Genomic DNA, 16,089 nt, shown 5'->3' with positions numbered 1-16,089 from the left:
AAATGCTGTTCCAATTTTCAAGAAAGGGAAGATGATCCTAGTAATTATAGGCCTGTCAGTCTCACTTCAGTGTCTGGTAAAATTATGGAGAAAATTACTCAGGGAGTTCTTGAAAAACACCTGAAGAACAGTGCAGTCACTGGTCACAGCCAACATGAGTTCGTGAGAGGCAAGTCCTGTTTAACAAGTTAAAGTTCATTTTATGACAAAGTCATCCATTCAGTTGATTAAGGGAAGCCAGTTGATGTTACCTTTTGGGTTTCAGATATTGTTTCTCACAGTATCCTTCTGGAAAAACTGTCCAGCATATAGATAGACAAAAACATATTAAGATGAATGAGCAATTGGCTGATGGGCCCAGTTAAGAGTAAATGAGTTTGCTTCAGGCTGGTGGCCACACACTAGTAGGGTTCCCCAGAGCTCCATTTTAGGGCCAGCTCTCTTTAACATTTTCATAAATTACTTGGATGTGGGCATTCTGAGCAAGTTTGATGGCGATAATAAATTGGGAGGAGCCGCCAACTCTGTTGAGAATGGAGATGCCTTCCAGAGAGATCTAGACAAATTAAAGAGCTGGGCAATCACAAACCACATGAGGTTTAACAAGAGCAAGCGCTGGATTCTGCACCTGGGAAGGAACAGCCCTAGCTATACACAGAGATATGGTGGATGCAACACTGGAGAGAGCAGTGCTGCTGAAAGGGATCTGGGAGTCATTATTGACAGCAAGTGTGCGTAGGCAGCCAGGAAGGACAAGTGTATGCTGGGATGCATCAAGAGTGGATTGCTAGCAGGTAGAGCAAAGTTACTGTTCCAAGTGCTGGAGTTCATGAAGCATTTGGACATTGCTCTCAGACATTTGGTCTAATTTTTGAGTGGTCCTGTGCAGAGCTGGGAGTTGGACTCTGTGACTCCATGAGTCCCTTCCAACTTGGAATATTCTATGATTCTATTTCCAATATCATCTTTTAAATTATACAATTCTAATTCAATACCAGACATCTCTGGAAATTTTCAATATTAAATAAAACAAATGTTTTCTGCTTTATCAATTGTTCATTTCCATTTAATTTATTAATTAAATAATATAATTAAGTAATTATAAACTCAAAATACACTGCCATGAAATAAGAAATACCTAATTCAAAGAATGAACTGAGGTAAAAACTCTTTCCTGAAGGAACATCAAATCAGTAAAAGAAATCTAAATTTGTAGATTCTGCTGTCTCTGAACAGATATCACTGAAGCAGAAAAAAAGAAGAATATCTGAATAATTTGCTCACTTTGTTTAAATTAACAGCATTTTTGTTGACTAGTAGTTGATAAGCTTTGTCTTTTTGCTAGAAATTGTTAGGAATTTCCTAACAACTGTTCAGTTAACACATGAGCAAGAAGTCTGATATCTTAAATCCAGAAGGATTCACTACACTACGTGCATAGAAGCCCTCTTGTGCATATATTTGTATTTTAAAAAATCCTAAACAAGATACTTGTCATAGTTCCCTAGAGAGTTTATTTGAAGCCAGTGATAAAGGCTTACTCTGTCAATATGTAGCACTAGCACCACCTAAATGCCTTGTTCCACTACCCAGCTAAATACCTATTTCTAGATTAAACAGCCTTAAAATACAAGGTTTATGGTCTTAAACTGCATTTTCCACTAAACTCAAGTCATTTAATACCACAGCTACAATGCAGCTCACAAAGAGCACCACATATTTTTGGGTAGTTGCATGGGAACTTGAACTGGTGATTGAGCACCTGGTAAAGAGGTGTGGCTTAGCTCAGGGAGCACAGGCAAATTATTTGCATCTGTGCTCTTCAGATGGGGGTTGTGTAGTCACAGAGCCCCTTCATCAGTTGGGTGAGTTCAACTGTTCTTTCTGTCATGACTATTGGCCTACCAGTGAAATACGTGATTTGGTATCACCAAAAGCCTATCAGAAGCAATTTTACTTCTTTGGGAGCAGAACAGCACTGCTTGCATCAAAGTTAATAGTGTTGACTATCACCTCCAAAGTCACTGCACCACAAATATTAAATGACCTTACTAAAAGGTCTAGTGATTTATGAAGATCCTTCTAATAGGGAACAGATCAAAGGACTTCTGTCCTTTATAGTTTCCTACATAGCCCTATAATTTTTTCTCCTGGTTTGCTCTATCTGTCTCTCTCCTTTTCTTACAGTAGAAACTATATTTTAAAAATCTTTTTCTTCTAATATGTAGTAAAAATGTGATGAAAGAAAGACACTGCATACATTGCTATTATAATAACTTCATTTTGCAGAAGTTGACATACCTTCACTTTAGAATTTTCTATCAAATGCTGAGCCATTGATTTTATCAGAACTTCAAAGAAAAACCATGAATACTGCAGAGAAAAGAAAATATTCTGTAAAATTGACACATGCATTGAACAATTACTTCAACAAAATTTGTTCCTAATTTTCAGTTATGATCAGATGAGATCACACAGTAAAAAGTATAGTTCAATATATACCTTAAGTAGCTTGTTGCTTGTAAGGAAGTCAGCAGATGGCTTCAGAATTGTTGTCATAGACTTTGTCAGTTCTTCATGTACTGTCTTATACTCAGAAGCAACATAGGGTTCAGCTTTATAAGCATACTTTGGGAGGAAAAACAGAACAGAATAGAAACTGACATAATGTGAAACAATTGAAGTTAAACAGGTACATCTATATATATACACATATATATACTTCTTTTAGAGTTTATTTACTTTTAACTGACTTTTGAAACTTTGCCTACCTTGACATAAGACCTTAAGTAGCTATCCAAGCCTTCTTCATGACACTGAGCAACAATATGGATAATGACCCTGAATAGAAGTCAGAAACAAAAACCTAGTAAAATATCACAGAAACACCGTGATTGCAATAGAAAAACATTATTCAGTTATAAACCTGTGATAAGCCAGTCATCAAATTCTGTGTCGCACTTCAAATTCTTTACCTTGTCACATTGACTGCAACTTCCTCTTGGGTTGCTCTAGTAAGAACCCTAAACAACTGGTTAAGAACAGTTGGCAGGAAAGCTATCATCACATGGCCTTCCATAGCATGAAGACTCTGAAAGAAAGCAACAGTAGTATCATTACCTTGTAATAGGGACACTACAAATCACAAGTTCTGAAACTAGAAAACTGACCGCAAGTCTTCCAAAAACTGTGTTATTTAGTGTTGATTACTTGAAATGTAATTACAAAGAAGACAATTGAGAAGTTTCCAACATAAATGTTTGGTAAATATTTTCAATGTTCAAGTAACTTAAATTGAGTTTTATTAAAAACATTTTTAGAAATGTTATGTCAGCTTTTCAGTTTACATGCATACAACTTATTGTTTTATTGAAATTATTAACTGCGTAACACAGCAAGGTTAAACCTACACTCTAACATACTTTGCTGTTTCATCCACGATTGCAGACACTTAGCAAATAGAAATTCCACAAAAACATACAGATTGCTTACCTGTCACTGCATTACCTGCAGTGATAACTGTAATAGAAGTTATACTTGTTAGTCATTCTAATTTGTCTTGCTATGTAGTTGCAAACTACCTAATTCTGGAAACTAGAGACTGGTAACTACTAACAATTCAATTTCTTCAAGATATGTTGTCCATTTTGCATATGCACAGACTTGAGAGCACAGACTCTTTGCAGTACCTAGAGAAAAAGATTTCACTTGGAAATCCTCTGCTTTATATCACATGCAACATATGTCTGGACGATTGTCTACGCTATACAAGACAGTATATGGCAATTCATCCTATACAGTTTTATGCAACAAAATTTTCTAGAGTTAAACGTCTGTTGGGGTCACAGGGGAAGCACATTTGCTGAACATGCATATGGACAACATATTTCAAACAATTTCATTTACTGTTAAGTTGCTGTTTGTCTTTGAATGTTTGCCTATATGCACATTCAGGACTTGAAGCAGTCTTCCTTCCTGCAAGCACTTAGATTTCCATTGGAAACAACAGCTGTGCTGCGCATTATGTTTTCTGTAAGCCTTGAATATCAGTACAGGGTAAACATGTGAATAGAATTTCAGATCACCTTTTGTCCAAAATGCAGACCTTTTTGGGTAGGGTGCTGTTTTAAATAGAACTCTACCAGAAGTTGACTTGTAACCTGATGATGCCTTTGATTATCCAGTTACACTGAGATGGCTAGTAGCTGTGCCCCTTTGATATCTCTGGCAGCTGTGCAGGGAACTTCAAGAAAATATATCAACTTCTGAGACATTATTAAGTGATGTTTGGACTCATAAAATATGAAGGAGAGCATATTAAAATCTTGAGTCAGGTGAGTTTCTGAAATTCTAATCAGAAATGTTAGATGAATTTATGTAAAATATTGTTAGGGAGGGGAAGAACAGATAGAACAAACAGGAGAACAGTTGTCATGTTCAACTCAGCCACTTTACCAGTGGCACAATATTACTGACTTGGTGGAGGAAATAAATATTGCTTGCTATTTAAGTTCTCTGTGTATAAAAGTAAAAAGTATCTGGCCCCCTGGGAGGCCTAGCTAAACAGAAATTTGGCCTGCAGGAACTGAGGATAGCAGTAGTTTGTATTTACCACAGAAGATAAAGGTAGCAGTGAATAAAAGCAAGTGGAACAAAGTCTATATGATGCATAATGTAGTGATGTGGGATACATTCAAACTGTGTAGTGAGAGCATCCATGTATTTGATGACAAGCAAGAGGTTTAAACAAACTCTGCTGTTGCAATATTCTGACCCAGGGATTTTGCCAAGAAATGATCTAACCAAGACACTATACACCCTTGGTAGCACCTGCTGTCAGGTATACGTACAGTGTCCTGAAGTTTTAGGGAAGGGAAGATTGCTCAGAACCAGGATTTTGATGTAACCAAGATCACAAAGCAAGTACAGTTGAAGTGGTGTACCATACTCAATATGTTAAGTTCTTACATAAGTGTAACAGACAATCTAGTTTAGGAACAGATGGTACTTAATTACATGAACTCTTGTGTCCCAGAAAACCTGGAGTTACTTGTGATACCTGATGTGGATTGTAAGATGACTGAATTTGGGATTCCACACTAAGAATATGGCCTACTTGGTAAAGATAAAATTGCTGTGGGAAGCGTGTATTCTGTTGATCTAATCTTAAGAGAACTACAGACATGACACTTGGGACCTCCTAAACAAAACTTCAAAAAAAACACAGTTACCAATTCCTCTCCATTCCCATGTTTGAATTAATTCGACAGCCACTGGTATTCTGAAATTATCAGCCATAATGCTAACCAATACCATCTCATTTCCTTATGGTTTCATCTTATAATACACATTCATCTGGTCTAGGAAGCATCTTTTCTTCTGTCCATACTTACATATTCCATAAATGAGACCCAGATAATGTCTGAGGCTCATAGGTTTTACAAAAGTATAAATCAATAGCATAATCTGTTATCCAGTGCCATTTTATACCTTGAGATATTTTACAAGTTCTGTTCCTAGTGCACGAGCTCCAGATTCAGTTTTCTGGCAGTACTGAAAAAAATTATGCAAGTGCTGGTCCTGAGAATGACAAAAAAGAAACACAAATTAAGAAGTACTTAATGTTGCTTTCCATAATTCTTAACAGAACACATTAGAATGTGTATATATATATATAAATTCACATTGGTGTACATAATTTTGGAAGCTGTATCTAAGTGTGCTACTTCTGAAGACTAACTTTGTCTCCATATAACATTGGAGTACTACTCCTATGAAGAAAAGCTGAGATAACTGGGCTTGTTCAGCCCGGAGAAGAGAAGGTTCTAGGGGGAACCTGATGTGGTCTTCCAGTACTTAACTGGGGGGAAACCAAATTTTTACATGGGAGGGTAGTGAAGGGACATGGGGGAATGACTTTAAACTGAAAAAGGGGAGATTTATATTAGATAAAAGCAATAAATTCCTCACTATGAAGGTAGTGAGGCACTGAAACGGGTTGCTCCAAGAAACTGTGGGTACACCATCCCTGGAGGTGTTCAAAGCTAGGCTGAATGTGGCTGGAGGCAGCCTGATCTAGTGGTTGGCAGTCCTGCCCATGGCAGAGGGGTTCCAACTGGGTGATCTTTAAGGTCCCCCCAATCCAAACCATCTACGCGTGTTTTTAAACACACGTTTCCCTCAATTTTGATTATCTATTTTACGAGTAGTCATAACAGGACTCACTGATTTGCAACATGCCCCTAAATATCCTGCAGACAACTACAACCCCTCATCTAACCAGAAGACTCAGATTGGAATGGCTGACATTAGGCAACTGACTCACAGTTCAACATTTGCTGCTTTTCGCAGCTGATGTGAAAGAAAGAAACCATAGAGGCAGTCCAGGAGGCAAGAATGGTAAGACAGCAGCATATTGAATTTAACAATCATACATTATTCCGAGAACTCTAATTTGTTTTGTAACTCACCTGAGTATACACAGTTGACACTAGATGAGTGGATATTTTTAACAGTTGTTTGCCTCCATCTACCCATTTAATTTCAGGACCAGAATGCTGAACACAGACATGTAGAAGTACAAAAAAAAAAAAAAAAAAAAAGTAGCAGTATTACTAGAGTAAGACAGTGCTTTCTTATAGTGACACAATTTTTTTCTATACAGGTTGAAATGTGTACAATGAATAAAGTCATTTAAAAAAAAGAAAAAAAAGGAAAATTATGCAGGCAACATTACCTAAAGCATTTATGAAACTCAAATGTTATTTTCTTTGTTTTGGGGTTTTTCTTGTTTATTCCAAGTCTCACTTGGTTTCCCTACTGGCCAAGAAAATTACTTTTAAGTCCCAGAATTCATGTCTCTCCTAAAATCGTGCAGAGAAATTTTTGGCTACAGAGAAATAGCTACTAATTTTCAGAGAAAGTAACTTAAAAAAAAAAAAATTAACTACTGATATGGTTTAACACGGGTTACTGACAGGGAGCAGGCAGTGCTTCCTTCCCATTCCATTTGCAAAGAACTGAGAATGGGAAGGCTCAGCTGTAAATCCTGATAATCAGAGAGAGACTTTACTGCTAAAATTATGGCTAATCATCTATGTCCTGACCTCCTACACATGGATGTGATCAGAGATGAACAGCAGAGGCATAAAGAATAAATATACCTACAATATGAAAAGATGAGAGATGTGAAGACATCAATGGCTGGAAAGCTTACAGTAAAGTTTAAAAAAGAAAGGGTGGCAGAATAGGAGGAGAGTAGCACCTCTTGATTTCAAGCCTCTTCCTCCAAAATGAGTCAATTTTCTATCTGCATTTCATTCACTTAATCAAATCTCCTACCACGTTTTACATTTTGTATTCTTCTTTGTTTTATTTTTAATACCATTAATTTTGCAAGCTTTCTGCTTTGAAAAATACAACCATAAATTTTAATAGTGAAGTATAAAGATCACAAAAATTAAGATGTGAGAATAATACTTTTTCAGGAATAAAGGACTTACTGAAAGGAGACAGCATGATATGCTAAAAAAAATTTAGTAAAGGACTTCAGATTATTTGCATATCTTCATAAGCTGAAAATAGTTTAATATATTTAAAAATTACTAACTTCAATTATTACTACAAAATGAAACTAACCCATTTCCTAAATACACCAGCTAAATAATAACACATGTAATCACTTAACACTTTAAATTAAAAACTACATTAGCGCAGGTGGATTCAAATTCTTTTAAAAGTCAGAATTTAGTCACAAGTTTTGCCTCCAACCTGTGTTTGAGGGGTTAGTTTTTTTGTTGAAGTCAGATGTGCAACTTTGGCAAAACACTCCATTTCAATTATAAAAGAAATAAACTTCCACTAGAAAGTGAATGAAAATATTATCAGATTCTGGAACTACAGTTAATCCTTCTCTCCATGTTGTTTTGTTCTGTTTTTTAAATAAGAGCAATTTAATATACCATACCTTTCCAACCCCCACTTCTTGATAACTAAGATAGCCTGATGGAAGATTTGCTGACACTGGAATGTGTTGGTCATTTGTCACCACTCTTCCATCTTTTATTAGTGGAAGCCAGGAATAGCCAACTATAGAACATGAAGGAAAAATCATTTCAAATATGTTATGAATCTATTATTATAAATCCTTACATACACCTCTGATACGCAATTCATAAACCAGAAAAAGTCAAATAGCCAAATGAAGTGAACTCACACCATTAAAAATAATTGAAAGGGCAAATATGTATGAGTTTGTATCAGTATGAGTTTGAAAACATTTTCACGTTGCAGGCATTCAAAAACATTTAAAATAGAAGAAATACTTAAAGAAATCTTTCACAGAATCACGGAATTGTAGGGGTTGGAAGGGACCTCCAGACATCATCGAGTCCAACCCCCCTGCCAAAGCAGGTTCCCTACACCAGGTCGCACAGGTAGGCATCCAGGCAGGTGTTGAACATCTCCAGAGAAGGAGACTCCACCACCTCCCTGGGCAGCCTGTTCCAGTGCTCCGTCACCTCACTGTAAAGAAGTTCTTGTGCACATTTGTGTGGAACTTCCTATGCTGCAGTTTCCAGCCGTTTCCCCTTGTCCTGTCTCCACACAATGCTGAAAACAGTCCGGCCTCGCCACTCTGCCCCCCACACCTTAGATATTTATAGACCTGGATCAGGTCCCCTCTCAGTCTTCTTTTCTCAAGGCTGAACAGACCCAGTTCACTCAGTCTTTCTTCATAGAGGAGATGCTCCAGGCCCTTCACCATCTTTGTGGCCCTCCGCTGGACTCTTTCCAAGAGATCCCTGTCTATTTTGTACTGGGAAGCCCAGAACTGGACGCAGTACTCCAGATGAGGTCTTACCAGGGCAGAGTAGAGGGGGAGGATCACCTCCCTCGACCTGCTGGCCACGTTCTTTTTAATGCACCCCAGGATGCCATTGGCCCTCTTGGCCACAAGGGCACACTGCTGGCTCATGGCCAACCTGTCGTCCACCAGGACACCCAGGTCCCTCTCCGCAGAGCTCCCCTCCAGCAGCTCATCCCCCAATCTGTACTGGTGCATGCAATTATTCCTCCCCAGATGCAAGACTCTACACTTGCTTTTGTTAAACCTCAACCGGTTTTTTTCTGCCCAGCTCTCCAGCCTGTCCAGGTCTCTCTGAATGGCAGCACGGCCTTCAGGCATGTCAGCCAATCCTCCCAACTTCGTATCATCAGCAAACTTGCTGAGGGTGGCCACTATCCCCTCATCAAGGTCATTGATGAAGATGTTGAACAAGACCGGACCCAGCGCTGACCCCTGAGGAACACCGCTGGTTACAGGCCTCCAACTGGACTCTGCACCACCAACAACGACCCTCTGTGCTCTGCCAGTCAGCCAGTTCTCAACCCACCTCACTGTCCACTCATCTATCCCACACTTCCTCAGCTTTGTTATAAGGATGTCGTGGGGGACAGTATCAAGTCAGTCAATAGAATATAATAAAAAAATATCACCTAGATCAAGACAACAAAACCACAGCTTACAAGATAAACACACTGCATAAAATCTCCCCAGGAAGTACTGAAAGTAAACCATTAGCAGACAAACCTTGTGTTTCAACAACATCTTTCTTCTTTGTACTCCCTTTGCTTGAATTGTCACAGCTGACATGGTAGAAGGTGAACAACAAATGATGCTTTTCATGCAACTGAGTGGGCAACTCTATTTTAATCTGAAATACAAAGAATCACAACTTTTGTGTAAGCCTAGAATAGTGACAGGTCATACTGGTTGCATGGTCCACCACAGAAGAATCTCCAGTTTCTATGTTATTTGAAGCAAGATTCAAAAGTTACACGTATAAAACTTGCAGATTTTTATTGCAGTGAAAGACGGCGGAGGGGGGGAACGGATGGACTCTGATTTAACTGAAATCATTAGCAAGACCTTCATAATGCTCAAACCTTTTCTAGTATTTTTGAAACTTCCATAAGACAGTAGAAATGACTTGAGAAAGGTAATTTACCTCATCATAAAACTCTGGATTTTGGTGGTGATGCAAAACAGCAGCAAACGCACTTCTAGTAAATACTGGTCCACCTGGTCTACCATAGATACACTAATAATAGGGGAAAAAAAAGGAAAATCTCAGATAAATGTTTCACCTAGACTTTGAAATATTGTACGTTGCATTGCAATCTTAAATAAGAATTAGTGTTTTGTAATGTAATTTTTATCTATCAAAAGTACTGATCTTTAAAAAAAATAATCACAAGTTTAACATAGGCATGTACTAGCAGTAATTAAGAACAGGTAACTCATTGAGTCTAGTTCATCTCTTTTCAACTGTGAAATCTAGATAAATACATTAAACATTAAATTAAATTGCTATGAAGTTGACAATATGAAGGATTGAAGCACTCAATCAATGATTTGGATGAAAAAAAAAAAAAGGCAGGTCATTTGAAAATGCCTGCCTTTCATTCTTGTTCCCTTTGCAAAGACAAGATTACATGTCCTGTAGCCTCCTTGCTGTGCAGCAGACTGAACACAGTGGTCTCACCTCAGGACTCCTATGTTTTTCCTACTTCCTTTCTTTCAGGCACCTACTTGTATACACTGGCAGCTCAGTAACAAATAGAGTTTGGTTCTGTATTTCATATAAAGCTTTATTGTTTTGTATTGGAATAGGCAAAAACCACTTTTTCACTATAATTTATTCTTGCAGTTTTTGTCAATATAAATAAGCAAATGCCCTTTAGTATTCTTTTATTTCAAAATCAGGCAAGTCATGTAGAAGTTAATTCTATGCCAAATGCAAAGAAAGACAGAAAGCTGCTATCTCAAACTACATAAATCAACCAAGTATTATCACCCTGCTTAGCTAAGTCTTCTGTATTTTCTTTAATCAGTCACAAAATCAAAGACTAACCTTTAAAGGCAAAGAATCCTCTTCATCAGAATCCTTGAACTCAATGCATACTGCAATATTTCTAGCCTAAAGAAGTATTTAAAAACAAGAACTCAAACAATTAATTGGAAGGATCATCAAAGAAACATATTACATAAACAATCTTAATCAAACTAGAAAAAATAATACAATATAGGTTTGCCTATACTCACCTTTGCAAAGGACTTTTGACTGTCATATTTCAAGTGCTTTGGATAAACATAAAGATGATTGTTGTAGATGGTGAACGGCTGAGTGTGTTTTGGTATACAGGGAACAAATTCCTCTATTTCAAATGTTATTAGTGTCTTGGTACTGCTTTCAAACTGTTTCATGGGAATGTATGATGAATTTACATAATCTGAAAATATATCAAAAATCAATATAAAGGTGAAGTGAAAAAAAATTCAATGTCTATTTAACATCACTTATTAATACTTACTTGAAAAATCTGGTGACACATTATCAATTGTAACATCCAAATTTCCTAAAATAACAGGAAGCTTGGCCATCTTTTCAGGTCTACAGAAACGGAGAAAAGCAGACAAAAAAAACACACAAAAAAACAAAGTTGGGCTAAATATGCAAAGCTTTCAGAAATGCCAGGAAAAAAAAAAAAAAAGATAATAGGAAACAAGCAAAAGTAACATCCTGAAACTACTGCAGAGGAAGCAGCTGCTAAATTTTCCCCAAAGACAAGCCTGTGCTATAAAGTCACTTACTCTGATTGGAGTCCTGATTCTTACTCCAATAGCTCAAGCCTTAGATGTTACAATCTCTTACCAAAATTCCTGCATGCAGTTGCACAAACAAGACACTAAAATAACCAAAGGTATTTCCTTCATTCACAAAGTGAAGTGCTGCGGCAGGCAAATTTACTGCATTAATTTCAAACTCAATATCACTGCAAGCAATTTCAATGCCATGTAATCTTCAATGAAACCTTGAGAAAGTTGCTAAATTGGAGTTAAAATACCTCTTACAAACCTCACCTTCTAATCAGATTTGATAAGTAAGTGTGAAACAAAGAAGCTGTAGGAAATGTCTTTTGAGATCTGTGATTGTTGCCTTTTGAGATTGCTCAAATTGATACACTTCTAGCTAACTGTTGCACAACAGAAGGAGAAATGCTTTTGCAAAGCAATTAGAATTGCTCTAATAAACCTAAATGTTGCAAGCCTTGAATGTTTGTTCAACTTCCATATTTGAAGTGAAAACAAATACATACATCAGAAGATGATCTTCAACTGAAGCATCTAATAACCAAAACATTTATTTATAAGATAAAGCAAGAAAATGGAACTTACTTCCTGAAATCTGCTAACAATTTCAGCATGTCTTCATTTGAAAGCTTATTACTGTCTTGTCTGAACAGAGGAGAAAATCTTGCATTTTTGTCCAGCATTCCTGAGGCATCTTTAAATAATGTCCTGAAAGTCAAAATTAGCTTTCAGACGTGTTAACACAAGTGTTGCAATTCTCTTGAAGAAATGCCTTTACTACAAATTAGAACACGTTGTACCTTCCTTTGTACCAAGTATTTAATGCTTCTCTCATTGCAAGGGAGTTTTAATACAACCTTTTAATTCTCAGTAAAATCAAAATGTTAACAATGAAAAACAGTTCTCAATATTCAATAATTTGAACAATAATGTGATGAAACTTTTACCTCTTTTCCTATTACAAAGCTAAAGTTTGTTTGCTTTTAAGAAATCTTTGCGTACTTCAAAGTAAAACAAAAACAATGTTTATAGCAGATTACGTTTTAAAGGGACATGCAGAAGATAATGGTAAAGAAAAGCCAGGAAGACACATAGATTGGCAAGGTCTGTCCTTACCTGGCTGCCCAGGCAAAAGGCATTCTGTATTGACCTAATCTCTGGCATGCCTGCTTAGCATTTTTCAAAACTTTCTGTGCAACCTGCAAGTGACAAAAGAAACAGCCATGGTTTTTTTTCACCATTAGTGTACACGAAAAACCCACTATTAAAACCAATATTAAAAGTGATATAAATCATATGAATTAAAATACCTCTTAACTGTTCATTCCAGGTTCAGCAAGGCCTGCTGATCTCACATTTCAAGTGATTTGATTTCAGCCTTCTTTAATATGTACATTTTTCAGTGATTGATTCAGATTGATTGAATTCAGTGATTCAGAAAAGAGGGTGAGTTGGGAACAAGGGAACAAACCACCAAAGCAACTCACTCCAATTATAAAACCACTGTACATATTCATTAATACCAAATCAACATCTGAGGCAAATCTTTTGATTTTATAATATATTTTAAATAACTATGCTAACAGAATATTTAGATCAACAAATTAAAATTCTATTTTTCAGTGACAGAATTAATATCATTATAAGGGAAAAAAAATGGCTAATAACAAGAACGTCCCTGATTATATACAAAACTCATATGGAAGCTAGAGCAGAATTCAACTGCTTTTTAAGACAGAAATGCAACTCCAGACAAAAATAATTATTTTTCACCCACTTGCTCCCCTATTCACTACCCACTCAATGTATGAGAACACATTCCTGAAGATTAAGTATTAAAATACCCTGCCCACGGCTGGAGGGGTTGGAGCTCAATGACCTTTAAGGTCCCTTTCAACCCAAGCTATCCTATAGTTCAACGGAATATGATGCAATATTTATATTTCAACTACATATAGCATATAAGAGAAGAGTTGTGTGAAGATCACATGGACAGTTTTAATCAAGCATATTGTAAAACTGCTCTCATTAAAATGTTCAGTTTGTTTTTGTAAACTGTTAAGTGAACAAACTTCTGTTATGCTGAACCAACAAGCAGAGCTAGAAACCCACTTGTTGGAGATGTTCAACACAGAGCTGAAATATTTCAGCTGAAGTAGAACCTTCAGAGAGAGCAGTGAGTTTCTCTTTTCTAAAAATCAGATTCCCACTTGTGCCAGTACAGAGCACAGTATTTGTTAGATGCAGGAAAAGCCATCTCTGCTCTATGCTGCTGACACTGTTTCTACTGCTATGCCCTTAGGGTCAACTCTCAATTATCTTTTCCTGTAAAAAGGGAGAAATTACACATGAAAGTACAGAACCTTGATAAATAATTACTTATTAACAACAAGAAAGCATTAAAGGGGAGAAGAACAAGTGATTTCTTAGCTGCAGATTGTTTTGCTTCCATTTTCCCTTCTTGACTGGAGTAGTAATTCTGCTCATTGCACAGACATATGGGGGAGGCTGACACAGCTGGTCAGTACTGTTCTGCTTTTGTTTCTAATTAATTAAGTCAAACTAAATGTTCGATTGTATAAAGTTATAAGCAAATGAAAAGCAGAAATGGACAGCGCAAGTTAATATAACAATGGATGTTCTTATTTGGTCATTCCTGAATCACAGGGCAATGTAATTCTAGCACTCAGCATCAAATTTTGGAAACGCTTGGGCTTAATTAACCCTCCTGTGTGGCTCAGGCCCAAGACCACCAAAAAGCAGTAGCAGTTTTGTTTTAACTCAGTAACAGTATGCACTTCAAAAACAGACTCCTAAAATACAATGCTGCTGTTTTCTAACGATAGCTACAAAAAGTCTCAAGTGTTCCTGGAAAAGCAAATCAGTAGCCTGCTCTATACTAAGATCAAGTGAAAAATACAGTTTTTTAGATGTAGCTTAGCCAGAATTAAATCAGCAGGCCAGAACAGTGCTCCCCTGGGGAGATTGAAAGTTAACCCTTCCTTTGTTCTTTTCACTAGCTGAAAACAGGAGATACATAAATAGTACTCACTGTTGCCCGAAAAAACCTTCTCTGTTAACATCCTGATCCAACTATTTAAGCATTTCTGTTAGCCAAAAAAATTAAAACACTGTTGCTCCAGTGACAGACAAGAAGCAGTAACTGACAACACTTCTTGCTAGGATGTTTCCAAAAGTATTAAAATGGTACATCCTAGATCTCTGCAAACTTAAAATGTTTCAATGGTTTATTTCCAAAGGCGATGTGGAGTTCTTTCCAACCTACAAAGCACTTTAAATGTAAAAGCAGTGGTTTAATGATCCCAATGGTTCTAAAGAAAAATAAGAGTGTAGATAGGAAAGCTACAGTATTGTATGGTCACTAAAAACCAAGCCAAAGTCAGAAACAATTATTATAGTAGATGAGATGCATTAACTAAGAGAGGCATATAGTTGATTTCTGACCTGTATTTAACATTTCATTGTTCAGTAGTTTTCAACTCAGTTTTCACATAAATATTTCATTAAATCAGTCTATTCAAAGACATTAAAAATATATCAGTGTTGTTACAAAAAAGCTGAACAATTTTCATAAAAACATGCTAGAAATGAAGTTTCAATTAATAATAGTTGCTACTAATAACTAGAACTTACTATATCAAATCATCATCACCTATGAAGGAGGAAGGAGGTTTCTGACTAATACTTATTAATTTCAAACAATCTTGCCTCAGTATTTTTTAAGTGCCATGAAAGAAGATAACATACCTTTGCAGAATCTGAACTTTTCATGTATGGTTCAGCACAGTGTGTAATACTTCCCTGTAATACCTTTTCTATTCTAGCCACAAGGAAAATGTCTGGATGAGGACATGTGACTGAGAATATTCCCTAAAAACGAAACACAAGATAAATATAACCGGAAAATGGATACAATCTTGACATCACATCATGGAATGCTGTGTGAAGTATTAAGGAAAACTCTCCCTTTCTAAACAGAATTCAAGCCAGGTCTCAATAACACTTACCTGCTTTGGATACTGTAACATTGTTTCATAAGCGTCCTGAATCCTGTGTGAACCATCACCACTGCCATTCATCATTTGTTGAGGAGCGCTGCTTATCATGTGCCGCACTGAGCTGTGGTTCAAATCAACATGGAAATCTGCTGAAATCTTCCCATTGATTTTGATATCAAACAGTGATAATGTGACAAAGAAAGGTTCCACCTGGACATTTAAAAAACAATGACGTGTCATTGCGGGCATCTGCACTACCATAAAAACATGTATGAAAGGAAGATAAGCATTATTTCTATAAACAAAGGGCCACTCCAGATAGTACTGACAAGATATAAAAGACAGCAAAAGAGAAATTTAACTTTCTGCACCACAAGGAGATTTGTAACAAAGCCACTTACTGTATGATTTAGGCTC

At 36.7% G+C, this 16,089-nt stretch overlaps 1 protein-coding gene across 4 annotated transcripts in view; it reads right to left on the bottom strand.

The window, feature by feature from the left end:
* Positions 1–16,089, bottom strand: part of DOCK9 (dedicator of cytokinesis 9) — an 87,683-nt gene that overhangs the window by 42,638 nt on the left and 28,956 nt on the right. For all 4 annotated transcript variants that reach the window (XM_042809551.1, XM_042809550.1, XM_042809548.1 and 1 more), the window contains exons 12-27: positions 15,682–15,882; positions 15,422–15,544; positions 12,770–12,852; positions 12,239–12,361; positions 11,374–11,453; positions 11,105–11,292; positions 10,914–10,979; positions 10,008–10,100; positions 9,590–9,713; positions 7,967–8,088; positions 6,471–6,557; positions 5,491–5,580; positions 2,976–3,091; positions 2,772–2,841; positions 2,503–2,628; positions 2,302–2,373 (exon numbers count right to left, since the gene is read on the bottom strand). In XM_042809551.1, coding sequence (XP_042665485.1) covers positions 2,302–2,373; positions 2,503–2,628; positions 2,772–2,841; positions 2,976–3,091; positions 5,491–5,580; positions 6,471–6,557; positions 7,967–8,088; positions 9,590–9,713; positions 10,008–10,100; positions 10,914–10,979; positions 11,105–11,292; positions 11,374–11,453; positions 12,239–12,361; positions 12,770–12,852; positions 15,422–15,544; positions 15,682–15,882 — 1,764 coding nt within the window. The remainder of the gene's footprint in view (positions 1–2,301; positions 2,374–2,502; positions 2,629–2,771; positions 2,842–2,975; positions 3,092–5,490; positions 5,581–6,470; positions 6,558–7,966; positions 8,089–9,589; positions 9,714–10,007; positions 10,101–10,913; positions 10,980–11,104; positions 11,293–11,373; positions 11,454–12,238; positions 12,362–12,769; positions 12,853–15,421; positions 15,545–15,681; positions 15,883–16,089) is intronic.

The sequence above is a fragment of the Centrocercus urophasianus genome, unplaced genomic scaffold (genome assembly GCF_019232065.1).
Source record: "Centrocercus urophasianus isolate 14NV4802_14NV808 unplaced genomic scaffold, USGS_Curo_1.0 seq_12, whole genome shotgun sequence".
Classification (NCBI taxonomy): domain Eukaryota; kingdom Metazoa; phylum Chordata; class Aves; order Galliformes; family Phasianidae; genus Centrocercus; species Centrocercus urophasianus.
This window is presented reverse-complemented; position numbering and strand designations above follow the sequence as displayed.